This window comes from Neophocaena asiaeorientalis, unplaced genomic scaffold (assembly GCF_003031525.2).
Source record: "Neophocaena asiaeorientalis asiaeorientalis breed wild unplaced genomic scaffold, Neophocaena_asiaeorientalis_V1.1 scaffold15, whole genome shotgun sequence".
NCBI classification, from domain to species: domain Eukaryota; kingdom Metazoa; phylum Chordata; class Mammalia; order Artiodactyla; family Phocoenidae; genus Neophocaena; species Neophocaena asiaeorientalis.
This window is the reverse complement of record NW_020185328.1, coordinates 10,339,170-10,357,627: the sequence shown is the minus strand read 5'-3', so window position 1 is coordinate 10,357,627 and position 18,458 is coordinate 10,339,170. Positions and strand designations below refer to the sequence as shown.

The following is an 18,458-nucleotide window of genomic DNA, read 5'->3' as shown; positions in this document are numbered from 1 at the left end:
AATTGCATCAAGAAATAGAGTGACTTAAAATACTTTAAATGTAAGTCATGAGCTACATGCCTGTTTCTGAGGTAGTGTGTCTCTGTCCCATTTTTATATTATTATTTTTTTCCTCCCTCTAACACTTTAACTGGGATTCTTTCACTTAGAATGTAATTTTAAAATAACGTTACAATCCTACCTATAGTAAGTACTTGAATTTATGTCAATAAGTTCACTTGAAAAGTTAAACTGAAAGAAAAAACCAATAAATATGATAGTACTCTTTTTCTCTTGGCTATTTTCTAAAAAGTATGTAACCATATTAATATACTTAAGCCAATGATTCCAAGAATAGAAAAGAATAAAATCACACATTTCATAAAAACCATATAAAATAACCACCTTACCCATATCATTAGCAAGGGAATTAGGATCAGATGCCCCTAGAGTAGCTTCAAACTCCTCTTGGAGACGATATGCTCTTTGCAGCAGAGCTTCAAGTTTATGGATAAATTCAGTACTAATAATATCCTATAAGGAGAGAAAAAGTACACACAGCAAATATTAGATTTTAATGTTAAAATTCTAAACACTTTCCACTTTTAAATGAAAGGCAGAAAAGTGAGGGATATAAAAAAAATACTGTTGGGTGGTGAGAATACTGTGATAGAAGTCAGGAGGCCAGGGTTCTAGCTGTGCCTCAGATAAAATCATCTCCATTTCATAATCTGTAAAATTAAGGAGTTGGACTAGATCTCAAAGTAAGGTTCTCAAAGTGAGGTCCCTGAACCAGCAGCATCAGTATTACCTGGGAACTTGTTAGAATTGCAAATTAGAAATGAATTAGAAACCCTAAAGGTGGGACCCCCAAATCTATTTTTCAGCAAGCCTTTCAGAGGCTTCTGATGCATGCTCAAATTTGAGAATCACTAACCTAGATGAGTCTAGCTCTAACTCTGCGTGATTTTTATGTATATAATGGCACTTAATTAAACCCAAAGCACAAAACAGACTTTTAAAAATCATATTTGCTTAATTCTTTATTTTCTTGAAAAATCAGGAAACAATGATAAATTGCAAATTTGGGGTTTAACAACTAACCGAACAGGAAAAGCCCAGTAAGAAATATCCCCACACAATCTCAAGGAAGAAAAAAAAAAGTTCTATTAAATGCCACAGAAATCAAATACACTGAATCAACATTAAAAATAGTTCAACTGTTCCAATATTATGAAGACCACTCCCAAATAAATCATCCTTACATCTATACTTTCTTCTGCAATGGCATCTCCCGCACCCAATTTAATGGAACTACAGGCTTCGTCTTCAGCCTGTCTATTTCGAAAGGTTAGAGCTTGTTCCCATCGACGCAATGCCTCTTCAAACAATTCCATACCTAAAAATTGAGAACAGAACAATTTTATTTTATTTTTTTTCTGGCCGTGCCACATGGCTTGCAGGATTCTAGTTCCCCAACCAGGGACTGAACCCAGGCCCCCGCAGTGAAAGTGCTGAGTCCTAACCACTGGACTGCCTGCGATCTCCCAAGAACAGAGCGATTTTATTAATTTTTAAAAGTTTTTAAGTTTATTTGGTTGCATTGGGTCTTTGCTGCTGCACGCAGGCTTTCTCTAGTTGCATCAAGCGGGGACTACTCTTTGCTGCGGTGCACAGGCTTCTCATTACAGTGCTTCCTCTTGCTGCAGAGCTCGGGCTTTAGGCACGCTGGCTTCAGTAGTTGTGGCTTGTGGGCTCTCGAGCGCAGGCTCAGTAGTTGTGGTACATGGGCTTAGTTGCTCCGCAGCATGTGGGATCTTCCCAGACCAGGGATTGAACCCACGACCCCTGTATTGGCAGGCAGATTCTTAACCACTGCGCCACCAGGGAAGTCCCAAGAACAGAACAATTTTAAATAAGTGAAATCAATACCAAAATCATTTTCAGTCTAAAGTGTTTTTCACACAGTTAGCACCAATGGCACAGTGTGACTGTAATTTTGGCACTAAAGAATAAAATTTATGCTCACATTATTTCTTAGCAGAATCTTAATATCCCAATACATTCCAGGTCTCCAGATGTAGTCAACCAACAATAAGAGAGAAATGACTAATATGTTTTCCCTTTTTAAAATATGTAACTCAAAGGTATACGGTGCTTGGAAATTTTCTAAAAAAATATCATGAATTCATCAAAAGTCCTAACAATAATGGCTAATTTTTACAGTCACATAACTATCTTTCAAAATATCCCCCTAAATGAAATAGAAAACTGATGGGCAAATAGAAGAAACTAGTTGATAAGAAACTATCAGGTTTACAAGAGGTTCTCAGAAGGAGAGAGTAAAGCTAAGAAGAAAGATAACAGCACAGAGGTCCAGAATAAAGTCTTTTCTATCCTTTTTCCACCAAAAGGTATCTTAGACCACCTTGACACCAACTTGCTGATTTGGATGGATAAAGTGCTGGGCCAGAGTTAAAAATATACAAGAAAAACCAATAAAGGGTTACAATCTGAGTAGGAATTTCATATCCCTCCTTATAGAAAGCTTTTGTAGGAAAATACGTGAATATGTGCCTCTTTTTCTCCAAATTAAAAAAAAAAAAGGCTTACCAAAATAATTATGCACTTCAGGCCACAACAGTGAGAGGCCCGTGTACCGCAAAAACAAAAAATAATAATAATAATAATTATGCACTTCAAACAAAACCAAAATATTTCAAAACCTCAATTTTTCTAGACATATAAAAGTAAAAGATCTTTAAAAGCTGCTTAAGAATCTGACCAAGTCATTCTGAAGATGTTTTTAAGATATGGTAGCTAGAGAATACCTGTCCTCGAAAATCATTTCTTCAGTTATCTGGAGAACCTACAACTCTAAACAAATAAGATGTTCTTTAAATGAAATGTAGGCCTTAAATTGTTTAATTTTCTGTAGCAAAGAATCATTGTCTGGATCTTCCTTCTAAAAAATTTACTCACTTAAAAGACTTCCTTTTTCCAAGCTATACAATTCTAATTCCTTCATCCTCCTCTCACTCCATCCACTCTCTATCCTTCTGATTATTTTGGCTAAATATAAGGAAGAATTATCTAACAGCAGAGTTGTCCAAAGATAAAAGTTACCTCTCAGGAAGTACTGTGTCTCACTTGACTGCAGAACGTGGCCCAAACTGTCACACATCAGCAGTTTTGTAACAGGAATTCAAACATGTTACCAATATATTTTTTATGTCATCAACACTGTGAAGGGAACTGAAACAATAGGTGGGAATTGAAACAATATCTCCTACCGATCCTAATTCTATCACACTGAGACTCCCTGCAGCTTCCCTAGTTTTACTCTATTTCTCTTCAATTCTAACTCTCAATATTCCTACAGAAGTGTTGAGTGTAGGTTTACTAGGCATAGTTAATCTAGAAACATAGTGAGCTTAATTCTCAGAAGACCTGGAAAAGGTGGCAGAAGAACTACTCCTATATCTCTCCCCCCGTGCAGTATTACCTACTGTGACATCACGGCGGATGATATAGTCTTTTTGCTTTTTTAACATCTTTATTGGAGTATAATTACTTTACAGATGATATAGTCTTTAACTATTCTAGAGTGTGGGAATGCACGCAGGCACACAGTCCTTCTGCCAACTCACCATCCCCTTACTACTCACTGGCCAAGGCCACATCAAGATTTTTTTGGTTTTGTTTTTTAGTTAGTATGCATTTCCCTTAAAAGGAATATAGCCTGAAATAGAGTACAGAAGAACAGGGGAATGGATTTGAAAATGCACTTGAATCTGATTTGGTGTTAAGGTCTCTGCTTCTCTTCCTGGGCTCCAGTGAGACGTTCTAGACATGCTCATGTTTAAGCTGTAAACACATGCCTCTTTCTATCTAAAATCCTTTCTAGATATAGGAAGAATACAAATGATATCTAGATAAAAGACTACATAAAGTGGATTTTGATAGATTCATTAGATAAAAGTCAACAGATTAGGTTAGGTAAGTGTAATAGATTGAATAATAACCACCCAAAGATATCAGGCCCTAGTCTCTGGAACTTGTAAACGTTACCATATAAGAAAAAAGTGTCTTTGCAGATGTGATTAAATTAAGAATCTTAACATGGGGAGATTATCCTAAATTATCTGGTGGGCTCTAGATCCAATCACAACCATCCTTACAAAAGAGAGGCAGTGGGAGATTTGATACACACAGTGAAGAGGAAGGCAGAGATTAGAGTCATGTGGCCACAAGCCTGAAGCCACCAGAAGCTGGAAGAGGCACGGAATGAATTCTCTTCCAGGCCTCCAAGGGGAGCATGGCCCAAATGCCACCTTGATTTCAGCCCAGTGATAATGATTTCAGACTTCAGGCCTCCAGAACTCTGAAAGAATATATTTCTATTGTTTTAAACCACCAAGTTTGAGGTAATTTTAACAGTAGCCTCAGGAAGCTAACACAACGTGTTATGTTATATAGACCAGAGTCAACAGATGAGAACATTTTAGAATTATAGTTGCTTCCCTTAGAACAATTCATCATTCTTCTGTTTCACATTAAATGTGAGTACAGTATCTTAAAACTTCATTATGTTATTCCTACCCATCAAGTATAGGTTCTCAGGAGTGGTCACAGGAATATTAACAAGTTTAATATCATCTTCATCTGCTTTGTCCCAGGAATTAGAATTGCCACAAGCACAGCTATGACAAGAATTGACACTCTGGACCTAAAATTAAAATGGACAGAAGTTACTTCAAAATCTCTTTTGTAATAGTATTTTGCAATCTTTTTTTATATTTATAAATTATTTATGTAAATCCTAATCCTGGTATAACAACCCATGGAATTTCTACCTGAAGAAATAAATCTGATTATATTCAGTCAAACTTAAGAGTCATAAGGCCCTAAGTATTCTGAACCCTTGTTTGCTCAAAAATATACAACTAGAACAATATTCGAACATAAATCAGATATTTCCATCAAAAATCAAGCAGTTATTTTTATAGTTTACTGTCATTAAGTATTTACTTATAAATTTTATCCACACCTACTTTGATTTGAGGTAGCTAGCTTATTTTCCTTTTACAATGCTGATTCTCTACTATGTAATAATGAAAATCGAAAAGCCTCTGTCATCTTCCCTTCCCTAGCAAGGTCCGCTGAGCCAATCATTTCAGTCACCTCTATGCAAATGACTCCCAAATCTTGAACTTCAATTCTGTCCTCTTTTAAGAAATCTAAGCCCACACTTCCACCTGCCTATTTGGTGACTCCACTTGGCTCTTCTGCTGGCATCTCAAAATGACTATATCAAAAAAGAGCTCTGCATCTTCCCACAACAAAAACTCTTCCTCCTCCCAAGTTCACTCACAGTACTTTTATCTCCATAATTCCTCAAACAACTTCTCTTCCCACACCCCTCATATCCAGTTACCAAGTTTTGTGGACCCTGTTCCCTCCTCTTCCACTCCTGTTGTCATGACCCTTACTGAGGCACTCATTAAGAGGCAGAAATCTGGGTTCACAGCCCTGGCAGTGGAATGACTAGGTCAGCTAAGGCACATATAGTAAAGTGATTCTAAAGACTTCTTACTTATACTATTACCATAAAACTCCTTTTCTCTAGTCAAGAACAGCTTCAACTTTCAGTTGAGAAAATTCAACACAGAGGTACCCCAGATTATAGAATGGGCATATACTTCATTATCCAGCTCAGTTTCACAAACGAATTGAGAGTCTGCATGCCTTTGATCTAGATGTTCCTACCACAGAATAGCCTTTAAAAATTTGCTATATTTTTAGGCATTTAAGAATGGGGCAGCTGTATATTCCAACAAAATACAGAAGCAAGGTATGGAACAGATTATGGTATTCTATAAAGTATTTTTTTATTTTTTAAACTTTTTTATGAATATACATGATGGTAGGAGGCATATTCTCCCTGGAAGTATACACATAAGAAATTGTCAGTGTCTGTCTCTAAGGAGGGGAATTGAGAGGATCAGGAGCACATTTTCACTGTTTGCTTTTTGCCTCTTCTTTACTTAGTAGGAAGTGTGGATCCTACTTAACTTTTAAAACTACATTAGATTTAAACAAATATTAACTTCATTTTTCACCTGTCAATCAATACTATATTAATGCTGTCAAGAAAGAGGTGAAGAACTCCACACTTGGCAGGTTCATCAAGTGATTTTTGTGACCTAGTACCATGTTTGCTGCATCTTCTAGCTTTCTGCAGAGTATCTAGCTTTGAAGCAATACTTCCATACCAACATCATCCTCAGAGGACTCCATGGGACCACATCACTTAACTCAAAAAAACCTGGAACCAAGCTGGCTGAATATTTAGCAAAAGGATAATTTTACTTGCCTGAAGAAAACAGGATCAACCAGATTTCTTAAGCTTCTTTCCATACTAAGAGCTATCTATAACTGTATGACATTTAAACCAATAGATAACAATAGATATATAAATAGTTAAAAGAAAAAACTAATAAAAATTTTTTCATTACTTACAGAGGCCAAACTCTGTGCAGAACCTGAGTATTTACTGAAGAGTCCTCCATTAGCATAATTATAAGACTGAGATCCTTTGTCTTTGGCAGAACTTAAAGATAGTGTCAAATTCTGTCTGCTACTGGAACAACTTGAACCTACCAAACAAACATATTAATATTAAAAGTATCAATAACTCCAATGATAAATTTCAGGTAAAATTTCAAAGTTTATATATTCATTCAGAGGGCTCATTTTAAAACACATTTCCCTCAATTGTGTAAATTATTAAATGTATACCATTATTAAAATCTACATCTCTATGTAATATTTTTAATACTGCTAAAATCTGCTTCTGAAATGAAAATTAAAACATTCATCAATTACTCAAGGTGGTATTTGAATGGTCTACTGTAATCAGCATAAAAATACTGGCAACTATGAACCTTCAGATTATAAATTAAACAAAATATAAGCACTTCTTTCCTGAATTACCTCTAAACTTTATCCTTATCACATTATATTGTAATCAGTCTTTTTATACGTCTGTCTCCCCTAACCATCTACCCATTAATCTAGGGCAGACACTGTGCCTTAGTTTATCTTAATGCAGCAGTTAAGACACTCCTCAATTCAAATCCTTGCACTTATTAGTTATATGAACTTGAGCAAGTCACTCAACTTTTCCATATCTCAATTTTCTTTAGGTATAAAATGGGAACAACAAATAGGATTATAGTCCTAATTCATAGGATTGTTATAAAGGTTAAATTAACACAGTGAATATATAAAATGTAGCACTGCACCCGAGGTCTAAGAAAACATCAGTAAGTGAGAGGCATCATTATTGTAATGTTCACTACACTTGGCACAAAATAGTCGTTCATTAATTATTTGTTGGGCCAACAAATCACAAAATCATATGATAAATCAAATAATAAATTTAAAATAATTTAAAATTCAAAAATAAATCCAGCATGCTGAAGAAATTATTTCTATTGATACAATTTGATAATATGTATCAGACCTCTAACAAAAACTACAGATGCTTTAAAGGCCAGCAATTCTACTTCTAGAACTTTATAAACTTAGGAAATAAACCAGACAAGTATATGCAAAGCAAGAAAAACAACGTAAAGAGAACAACAGGGAACTGATTAAATAATTAGAGTACATTTGTACACTAAATACATATTAAAAATGATAGCACAGAGATATATTTATTGACATTTAAAGACATTCTTATATAATGTTAAATATTTTAAAGGCAGGTTACAAAAGGTATGAATTTTACTTAAAATGCATAAATTATTTACTTGTATATAATATAAAATTTTATGTCTCAATATGACATTTAAGTGCAAATATAAATGGATAGATATATACCAAAGTATTAGCAGTATTTATTTCTGGGTAGCAGAATTTCAAGTGATTTTAATTTTTTCTGTTTGCTTGTCTGTATTTTCTAACCTTTCTAAAATTAATCTGTATTACTTGTGAGTTAAATATTAAGCAAGGAAATTCTGGAAATTAAAACACTGAAATCACTGCACTCCAGTAATGATTTACACATAAAATTTCCTTTGCAGACTTAATTCAGCTATTTCTACATACCTTTGTCTGATGCTGCTCTTTTAGTGTATTCAAGTATGAGATGCTCTGGTTCCCATGGTAATATTTTTCCTTTCTTCTTTCCACGTCTTCTTTTAAAGTGACGGGCCAGAAAAATTACAGATACAACACTCACTGCAGTTACCACAAATAACTTTTTAGCTACTGGCGAAAATCTGATCTGGAAAAGATGCAATTAGATTGAAAAAAAGTCTTATTTGTTTGTTTAAAATCGACATAAGGACTAAAATTATTCTTAAGCTAATCTAGTTCTAAACACTACCAAGATAATATTATTTTACTCTTTCAATGACAACTAGCCCAATTTGAATTTTAAAGACAAATCCAAAAAATGTAGTAATTTATTATCCACTGCTCTGCAGTTCTCAGATAAATAATAATGCCCAAAAAGTTACCAGGAGCACAAAATAATTCAATCCCATTAATATCTGTTGAACAACTAATGATTAATTCATGCAACTCAATCTTCTATCTGAATCACAGCAAGATTTTTAATTGCAGGAATGATTAAATCAGACTTTTAAAATGAACCAATTTTTTAAAGCTATCTGGAAATGTGGGCAAACATAAATTAACTCAATTTATAAATATCATTTAAATAAGCCCTTTTATTCATGAATTAATCAACATATATTTACTCAGCATCTTACAATATACCAGGACTGTGCTATGAAAACGAAAATGAAAATCTTAGTATAATTCTATTCAATAAGCATATGTCTTTCATTTATCAAGAAGCACCAGGTATAAAGAGGATACAGATCTTGCTTCCTTAAAGAGTGTACTAATAGTAAAGACAAATATACAAATAATGTATTACAAATAATTACAGTATAGTGTGATAAATACAGTAATGTAAGTATGTACTAAGTACTAACATAAGAGCAAGAGGTAATTAACTTTGTCTTGAGGGACAAACACTATTAATCACCTAAAATGCAAAAGAACTTTGAAATAAAGCTATAGGCTTGGGGATGTAGAAAGCTAGAAAGAGTGTCACTTCCAACCTTCCAAAAACAAAAAAGTCAAATGACAAATTCTCAATTTTTTTGAACCCATCAGAATGCAGAAGATGGAGGGTAATCAACTGGCCCCAAAACTAAGAAGACACAGGTTTTCACCCGGAGAGATAAGACATGAACACTGACATGCAGGAAGAAGGCATATCAGGATATCAGTAAGAAGAGTTCAGCTAGCATGGTTGGTAAGTTGGTGGAGACTGAGAGTGTACTGGTGAAAGACGGTGAATCACCCTTCCCAGGGGGGCAGGTGTGGTGCAAATATAAGGGTAATTCACACTTTTTGGACGTTTTTATCTTCATGAATCCCACCAAGCACACACAGAAAAGACAGCAAGAGTCCTAAGAAAGTCTTCCTAATGGTGAACTGCGGAAGGGAAACAGGAATTTTTGTTGAGGGACATGAACTGCATCAGTATCCTTCTCTTTTGTCCCCCAAAAGGAACAAAAGCCTTAAACTGTGGGATGCAGTTTTAACTTTAGAGGGAAATTTATACCATTAAATGTTTATATTAAGAAAAAAAGAAAGGTGTTGAATCCATAATCTGAGCTTTGACCTTAGAAAAAGAAAACCAAATCCAATCTAAAGCAAGCAGAAAATTAGGAAGTAATGAAGATGACACAGAAATCAATGAAATGGAAAACCAACTCAATAAAATCAAGAGTTGTTTGGGTTTTTTAATTTTTTTTTTTTTGGGGTTTTTTTTAATTTTTTATTGTTTTGGCTGCGCTGCACAGCTTGCAGAATCTTAAGTTCCCTGACCAGGGATCAAACCCAGGCCCTGGACAGTGGAAGTTCAGAGTCCCAACCACGGGACCGCCAGGGAATTCCTGGTTTTGTTTTGTTTAATTTATTTATTTATTCTTGGCTGTGTTGGGTCTTCGTTGCTGTGCACGGGCTTTCTCTAGTTGCGGCGAGCTGGGGCTACTCTGCCTTGCGGTGCGCGAGCTTCTCATTGCAGTGGCTTCTCTTGTTGTTGAGCATGGGCTCTAGGCACACGGGCTTCAGCAGTTGTGGCATGTGGGCTCAATAGTTGTGGCTGGCGGGCTCTAGAGCACAGGCTCAGTAGTTGTGGCGCAAGGGCTTAGTTGCTCTGCGGCATGTGGGACCTTCCCAGACCAGGGCTTGAACCCGTGTCCCCTGCATTGGCAGGCGGATTTTTAACCACTGTGCCAACAAGGAAGCCCCTAGGTTTTTTTTTAAATAAATAAAACTGATAAATCTCTAGTCAGTCTGATCAAAAAGAAAGGGAGAAAGAAAAGATACATATTACCAAAATCAGAAATGAAAGAAGGGCCACCACTACAGACCTCACAGATATGAAAAGGATAAAAAAAAAATGATTACTATGAACATCTCTATGCCCATAAATTCAACAACTTAGATAAAACGGACTAATTCCTTAAAAGAGAGAACCCATCAAATTTACTCAGGAAGGTGCTTCCCTGGTGGCACAGTGGTAGGAATCTGCCTGCCAATGCAGGGGACAAGGGTTCAATCCCTGCTCCGGGAAGATCCCATATGCTGCGGAGCAACTAGGCCCATGCCACAACTACTGAGCCTGTGCTCTAGAGCCCGCGAGCCACAACTACTGAGCCCGTGCGCCACAACTACTGAAGCCCCTGCGCCTAGAGCCTGTGCTCTGCAACAAGGGAAGTCACCGCAATGAGAAGCCCGTGCACTGCAACGAAGAGTAGCCCCCACTCGCCACAACTAGAGAAAACCTGCGCACAGCAACGAAGACCCAACACAGCCAAAAATAAATAAATTTGGAAAAAAAAATTTACTCAAGAAGAAATAGATAGCATGAATATTTACATACCTACTAAAGAAGCTGAATATGTAGTTAAAATCTTCTAACAAAGCAAATTATAAGCCAAATTCTACCAAATATTCAAGGAAGAAATATCAAATCCTACAGAGGGAACACTTCCCAATCTTTTTACAAACCCAGCATTACTATTAACATCAAAACCAAAGACATTACAAAAACAAAAACAAACCTACAGACCAACATTGATAGATGCAGAAATCCTTCATAAAATATTAACAAATCAAATCCAGCAATATATAAAAAGAATAATATATATGACAAAATGGTGCCTGTCCTAGGAATTCAAATCTGGTTCAACATTCAAAAACTAATTAATATACTTCAACATAATAACAAACTAAGGAAGAAAAGCCATAATATAATCTCAATATATTAAAAAAGAAGTATCAATATGAACTCATGTTTTGCTTTTTCTTTTTAATATACACAGATAGACAAATTCAGAAATACAGTTGTGTATAAATACACTGATCAGTATTCATTCACACACATCCTAGTTCTGTCTCCTAAGAGGGACTAGAAATAGCAACATTCCAGTAGCAACGCACACACCTTGCATCCAGATCTAAGTTTCTAATTGCCCGAGACTAAAGAGAACTAAATATGGAGACTAAAGAGAGCCAAAGCTCCCCGGAAAAGTGGGTAATTCCAGGACTGAGGCAGAGAAAATACAAAATGAACCTGGAGAGGGGAAAAAAAGAAAAGAAGAGGGCATGTCAGGCACGTCAAAAGACACAGGAGGGCTTCTCTGGTGGCGCAGTGGTTGAGAGTCCGCCTGCCGATGCAGGGGACACGGGTTCGTGCCCCGGTCCAGGAAGATCCCACATGCCGCAGAGCAGCTGGGCCAGTGAGCCATGGCCGCCAAGCCTGCACGTCTGGAGGCTGTGCTCCGCAATGGGAGAGGCCACAACAGTGAGAGGCCCACGTACCGCAAAAAAAAAAAAAAGACACAGGAGCCAACCTGAAAGAGCTTCCAAAGCCAAATACGGAACAATTTGAGCAACAAAATAAATAATAGTATTAGATTACAAACCAAAGAACAAAATAAATACCCAAATTGATATAAATCAATAATTGAATAAATTAATAAAAAAGGAAGAAGGGACAACTCTCCCTTACAGGATAATTTTAAATAATGAGTGTAGAAGGAATGAAGGAAATAGAAAATCACCAATAAACGCTATGGTAATAACTGCTTACGGGCAAGATTCACTACTAAGTGCTAAAATTAGGGGACAGGGACTTCCCTGGTAGCGCAGTATTTAAGAATCTGCCTGCCAATGCGGGGGACAAGGGTTCAATCCCCAGTCCAGAAAGATCCCTGGACATGCCACGGAGCAACTAAGCCCGTGCACCACAACTACTGAGCCTGCATGCAACAAGTACTGAGGTGCACATGCCACAACTACTGAAGCCCACGGGCCTAGAGCCCGAGCTCTGAAACAAGAGAAGCCACCGCAATGAGAAGTCTGTGCACCGCAGTGAAGAGTAGCCCCTGCTTGCCGCAACTAGAGAAAGCCCGCACACAGCCAACAAAGACCCAACGCAGCCAGAAATAAACAAACAAATAAATAAATAAATAAAATTTATTAAAAATAAATAAATAAATAAAATTGGGGACAAAAGTTTAAGGAGAAACAATATATTTGTATAGTCTCAAAGCACCCACCTCCAAATTTATTTACAAAGAGAAAAAACAGCATAAAAACTTTAATCAAGTGATCAAGGTTAACATCACCTGTAAAAGACATATACACATCATCATGTATCCCCTGATATAATGCACTGTGGTTTTGTGTCAAAAATGAATAATCTCAATGCAATCCTGAGCAAACATCAGACAAATTCAACTGAGGGACAGTCTATAAAATGCCTAATTTGTACTCTTCAAAAATGTCAAGCATAAAAGGCAAGGAAAGATTGAAGGACCTGTCACAGGTTGAAGAAGACTAAGGAGACTTAACAACTAAAAGCAATGTGGAAAAAGCAATGAAATTTAAGTAATTACATAAAAGAAAAAAAATTGGGTTGGCCAAAAAGTTAGTTCGGTTTCCCCACAAGATTGCTCTAGTAGCACCTATCCCTTTAACTTCATGTGAAACAATTTTGTTAGACTGAATTGTGACAGCTGCCAATCAACGTTATACCACACAGGAAATAGCCGACATACTCAAAATATCCAAATCAAATGCTGAAAATCATTTGCACCAGCTTGGTTATGTTAATCACTTTGATGTTTGGGTTCCACATAAGTTAAGCAGAAAAAAACCTTCTTGACTGTATTTCTGCATGCAAATCTCTACTTAAACATAACAAAAACGTTCCGTTTTTAAAACAAATTGTGATGGGTGATGAAAACTGGACACTGTACAATAACGTGGAATGGAAGAGATCATGGGGCAAGAGAAGTAAAACACCACCAATCACACCAAAGGCCGGTCTTCATCCAAAGAAGGTGATGCTGTGTATATGGTGGGATTGGAAGGGGGTTCTCTATTATGAGCTCCTTTCGGAAAACCAAACGATTAATTCCAACAAGTACTGCTCCCAGTTAGACCAACTGAAAGCAGCACTCAACGAAAAGCATCCAGAATTAGTCAACAGAAAACACAAAATCTTCCATCAGGATAACGCAAGACTGCATGCTTCTTTCATGACCAGGCAAAAGGTGTTACAGCTTGGGGGGAAGTTCTGATTCATCCACTGTATTCACCAGACATTGCACCTTCAGATTTCCATTTATTTTGGTCTTTACAAAATTCTCTAATGAAAAAATTTCACTTCCCTGGAAGACTGTAAAAGGCACCTCGAACAGTTCTTTGCCCAAAAAGACAAAAAAAAGTTTTGGGAAGATGGAATCATGAAGTTGCCTCAAAAATGGCAGAAGGTAGTGGAACAAAACAGTGAGTATGTTGTTCAATAAAGTTCGTGGTGAAAATGAAAAATGTGTCTTTTATCTTTACTTAAAAACCAAAGGAACTTTTTGGCCAACCCAATAAATAAAGTCTACAGTTTTTAGTTAAGAATATTATGCCAATGTTAATTTCTTAGTTTTAGTAATTATACTAGAGTTATGATAGATGTATACATCAAGGAAAATTGGGTGAAAAGTATATGGAAATTTTCTGTACAATCTTTACAACTTTGATAAGTAAAATTCTTTCTAAAATAAAAGAGATAAAGCTCTGACAGACCTTGTTAAGAGGATGAAAAAACATGCTACAGACTGGGAGAAAATATTGGTATTTGTAAACCACCTATCTCACAAAGGACTTGTTTACAGAATCCATAAAGAACTCTTGAAATTCCACAGTAAGAAAACAATCCAATTAGAAAACAGGTGAAGGACATGAAGAGACATTTCATTTCACAGAAGATGATACACGGATGGCATAGACATAGACACACACACACACACACACACACACACACACAAAACGATGTTCAACATAATCAATAGAGAAATGTTAATTAAATCTACTGTGACATATGACACACCTATTAGAATAGCTAAAAAAAATTATTTTAGTGACAATATCAAATGCTGGTGAGGATATGAAGACTACTTCTCATATATAGTTGTTGGAAATTTAAAATGGGACAACCATTCTGGAAAATAATTTGGCAATTTCTTTAAAAACTAAACATCCACTTACCATATGACCCAGTAATCACATTCCTGAGCATATATCCCAGAAAAATAAAAACTTATGCCCACACCAAACCTGTACACAAATGTTCACAGCAGCTTTATTTATAATAATCAAAACTGGAAACAGCCAAAATGTCCCTCAATAAATGAATGTTAACAAACTGGTACATCCATATACAGACTACGGAATACCACAATAAAAAGGAACAAATTATTGAACCTCTCTGTACTATTTTTGCAACCTCCTGTGAATCTATAAGTACTTAAAGTTTTTAGAAAATAAAGCTGTATCAACACAGCTGCTAATCCCAGTTAATTCAAACCAATGAAATTTTGGTTGGAAGAATTTTATGATTGGGTTGTTTTCCTTTGCACAACTATTCAATTAAACTTAACTGGGAATTCCCTGGCAGTCCAGTGGTTAAGACTCTGTGACTTCACTGCCGAGGGCCTGGGTTCGATCCCTGGTTGGGGAACTAAGATCCCACAGGCCGTGAGGTGCAGCCAAAAAATAATAAATAAATAAAAATCTTTAAAGAACTGAATTGACCCATGGTGCACAGTTTGCTGTCTTTAAATATCATTTTACACTAAAGGGTTTCTTGGAGAAGTGGCTGATTCCAGATATGGGGCATGAAAAGTATGAGAGGAGCCTGTAACATCTTCTCATACCAGATAGCAAGGAGGCTGTCAACAGAGTTGTATCTAAAGCACAAACAGGCCAACTTGAATAGGCTCTCACTGGCCAAAATGAGTTCATTTGAGCATAAATAAGGATAAATAAAGTAATGGTTTAATATATCATATATAATTAAATCTGTGAAATCAAAATGATCTTTTTTTAAACCCTCCTTGATCAGCTCTGACGAATACTAAAGAACCATCTCATTATTTTACAGTCTGGTCAATAAAAAGGAAAGAAGCAATTATTCTGCCATTTCTATGCAAACTGCACCAAGGTACCCAAGTAGTGACAGAAAGTTTCTCTTCATTGATATATTTTAGCTAATAAATTAAGAAGGAAATATAGAATGATGTCACCATTTTACAACCTCTTGAATTAGCAGATCCAATAATAATTATCAAAGACTGCCAACATCACAAAAAGACTCAACCAGATATTATGTACTTCTATAACTTAGCTTTAGCAACAAACTGAATCTAATTGATACTCCAATCTAACTCAATTCATAGAAAAATACAGTGGAGAGAATATAATCAGGATTATCCTGTCACAATAAAGAACATGGTTTCTTCCACAGAGAAAATAAAAGCAAAGCAAAAAAAAAACAAACAAAACAAACAAACAAACAAAAAAAACAAACAAACAAATGGTATGGGGGAAACTACAGATTAAAAGAGATCTAAGAGTGGACAGATACCTCAATTCCATCACACAAAACAAAAACAAACAAAAAATACTCATAGGACAACAGGAGAAATTAAACACTGACTGGATACTAGTAATATTAAGGAATTACTATTGTATGGAAGGATGTAATGTTATTGTGGTGGCTCTACTTTTAAGAGGTGAGATATAAAATGAAACAGTTACAGATGAAATAATATGATGTATTGATTTGCCTCAAAAGAATCCAGTGAGGGATGGAGGAGGAAACGGATACGAAAACAGAGGAAACAAGACAGCCCATGCAAACTCTACCCAATACTCTGTAATGACTTGTATAGAAAAGAATCTAAAGAAGAGTGGACATATGTATAGGTATAACTGATTCACTTGGCTGTATACCTGAAACTAATGCAACATTGTAAATCAACTATACTCCAATAAAAATTTAAAAAAAGAAAAAAAGAAAAATAAGATTGCCCATGCATTGCTATCTGTTGAGGCTGAGTGTCAGGTATATGGGGGTTCATTAAACTATTCAATTTTGTATATGCTTAAAATTTTCTATAATAAAACTATTTGTAAAAATAAAAATTGAATTAACATAAACTTTAAACTATAATGTAACAGGAGAATAAAAACAATTATTCATTACCATTTAAAACCACATGATCATCTGTGTAGAAAAACCCTATGAAACTTACAAAAAGCTACCAGAACTAATAACTGAGTTTAATTTAGCTATAAAATATAATACCAATATACAAAAGCCTATTTTCATATACTAGTAATAAATAACTGGAAATTGAAATTTTAAAAATACCATTTACAGTAGCATCATAAAATATGAAATACTTAAGGATAAATCCGACAAAAGATGTGAAAGGCATGTATCCTGAAAACTAGCAAACACTGCTGAGGTTCAAGAAAGAAAACCTAAATATGTGGAAAGACATAACACATTTACAGGTTGAAATACTCAAAGATGTCAACTGTCCCCAAATTGATCTATAGATTCAATACAATCCCAGTGACAATCCTAGCAAGATTTTTTTTTTTTTTGGTAAAAATTGATACTTGATTTTTAAATTTCATATAGAGGGAACTCCCTGGTTGTCCAATGGTTAGGACTCCGTGCTTTCACTGCTGAGGGCACAGGCACAATCCCTGGTCAGGGAACTAAGATCCTACAAGACGCACAGTGCAGCCAAAAAAATAAAATTCATATGGAAATGAAAAGGATCAAGAATAGTCCAAACAATTTTGAAAAAGAAAAACAAAGTTGGAAGACTAACCTTACTTGATTTTGAGGCTTACTATAAAGCTACAATAAACAAAACACTGCCGTGTTGACACGAAGAGACAAACAGATCAATGCAACAAGAGAGAGAGTACAGAAATAGACCCACACATATACAGAAGACTGATTTTTGGCAAAGGTACAAAAACGCAGTCCAGTGGAAAAAGAGTAGTCTTTTCAACAACTAGTGCCAGGGTGGGAGGGAGGCTCAAGAGGGAGGGGATGTGGGGATGTATGTATACGTATAGCTGATTCACTTTGTTATACAGCAGAAACTAACACAACGATGTAAAGCAATTATACTCAAATAAAGATATTTAAAAAAATAAAAACTAGTGCTAGAAAAAACTGAGTATCCATATGCAATAAAATGGAATTTCAATCTGTTTCACACCATACACAACAAATAACTAATGGATCACAGACTTAAACACAAAACCTAAAACTATAAAGGTTCCAGAAAAAGCATAGGAGAAAATCTTTGTGATCTCTGATTAGACAACTATTTCTTTGAGAAGACACCAAAAACCTGACTCAGTTTTTTTAAAAAGTTGATAAATTGGACTTCAGAATTTAAAACTTCTGCTCTTTAAAAGGCACTGTTATGTGTTGGAAGATTTTTAATCACAGTCTCAATTTCAGTGCTTGTGATTGGTCTCTTCATATTTTCTATTTCTTCAGTCTTGGGACGTTGTGCATTTCTAAGAATTTGTCCATTTCTTCCAGGTTGTCCATTTTATTGGCATAGAGTTCCTTGTAGTAATCTCTCATGATCTTTTTTATTTCTGCAGTGTCAGTGGTTACTTCTCCTTTTTCATTTCTAATTCTATTGATTTGAGTCTTCTCCCTTTTTTTCTTGATGAGTCTGGCTAATGGTTTATCAATTTTGTTTATCTTCTCAAAGAACCAGCTTTTAGTTTTATTGATCTTTGCTATCATTTCCTTCATTTCTTTTTCATTTACTTCTGATCTGATCTTTATGATTTCTTTCCTTCTGCTAATTTTTGGGGTGCTTTTATTCTTCTTTCTCTAATTGCTTTAGGTGCAAGGTTAGGTTGTTTATTTGAGATGTTTCCTGTTTCTTAAGGTAGGATTGTATTGCTATAAACGTCCCTCGTAGAACTGCTTTTCCTGCATCCCATAGGTTTTGGGTCGTCGTGTCTCCATTGTCATTTGTTTCTAGGTATTTTTT

General features: G+C 35.6%; 1 protein-coding gene across 3 annotated transcripts in view; it reads right to left on the bottom strand.

Annotated features, from left to right (window-relative positions):
- MIGA1 (mitoguardin 1) overlaps positions 1-18,458 on the bottom strand; it is an 89,042-nt gene that overhangs the window by 56,577 nt on the left and 14,007 nt on the right. For all 3 annotated transcript variants that reach the window (XM_024734659.1, XM_024734657.1, XM_024734658.1), the window contains exons 3-7: positions 8,095-8,272; positions 6,502-6,638; positions 4,582-4,708; positions 1,245-1,378; positions 390-513 (exon numbers count right to left, since the gene is read on the bottom strand). In XM_024734659.1, coding sequence (XP_024590427.1) covers positions 390-513; positions 1,245-1,378; positions 4,582-4,708; positions 6,502-6,638; positions 8,095-8,272 — 700 coding nt within the window. The remainder of the gene's footprint in view (positions 1-389; positions 514-1,244; positions 1,379-4,581; positions 4,709-6,501; positions 6,639-8,094; positions 8,273-18,458) is intronic.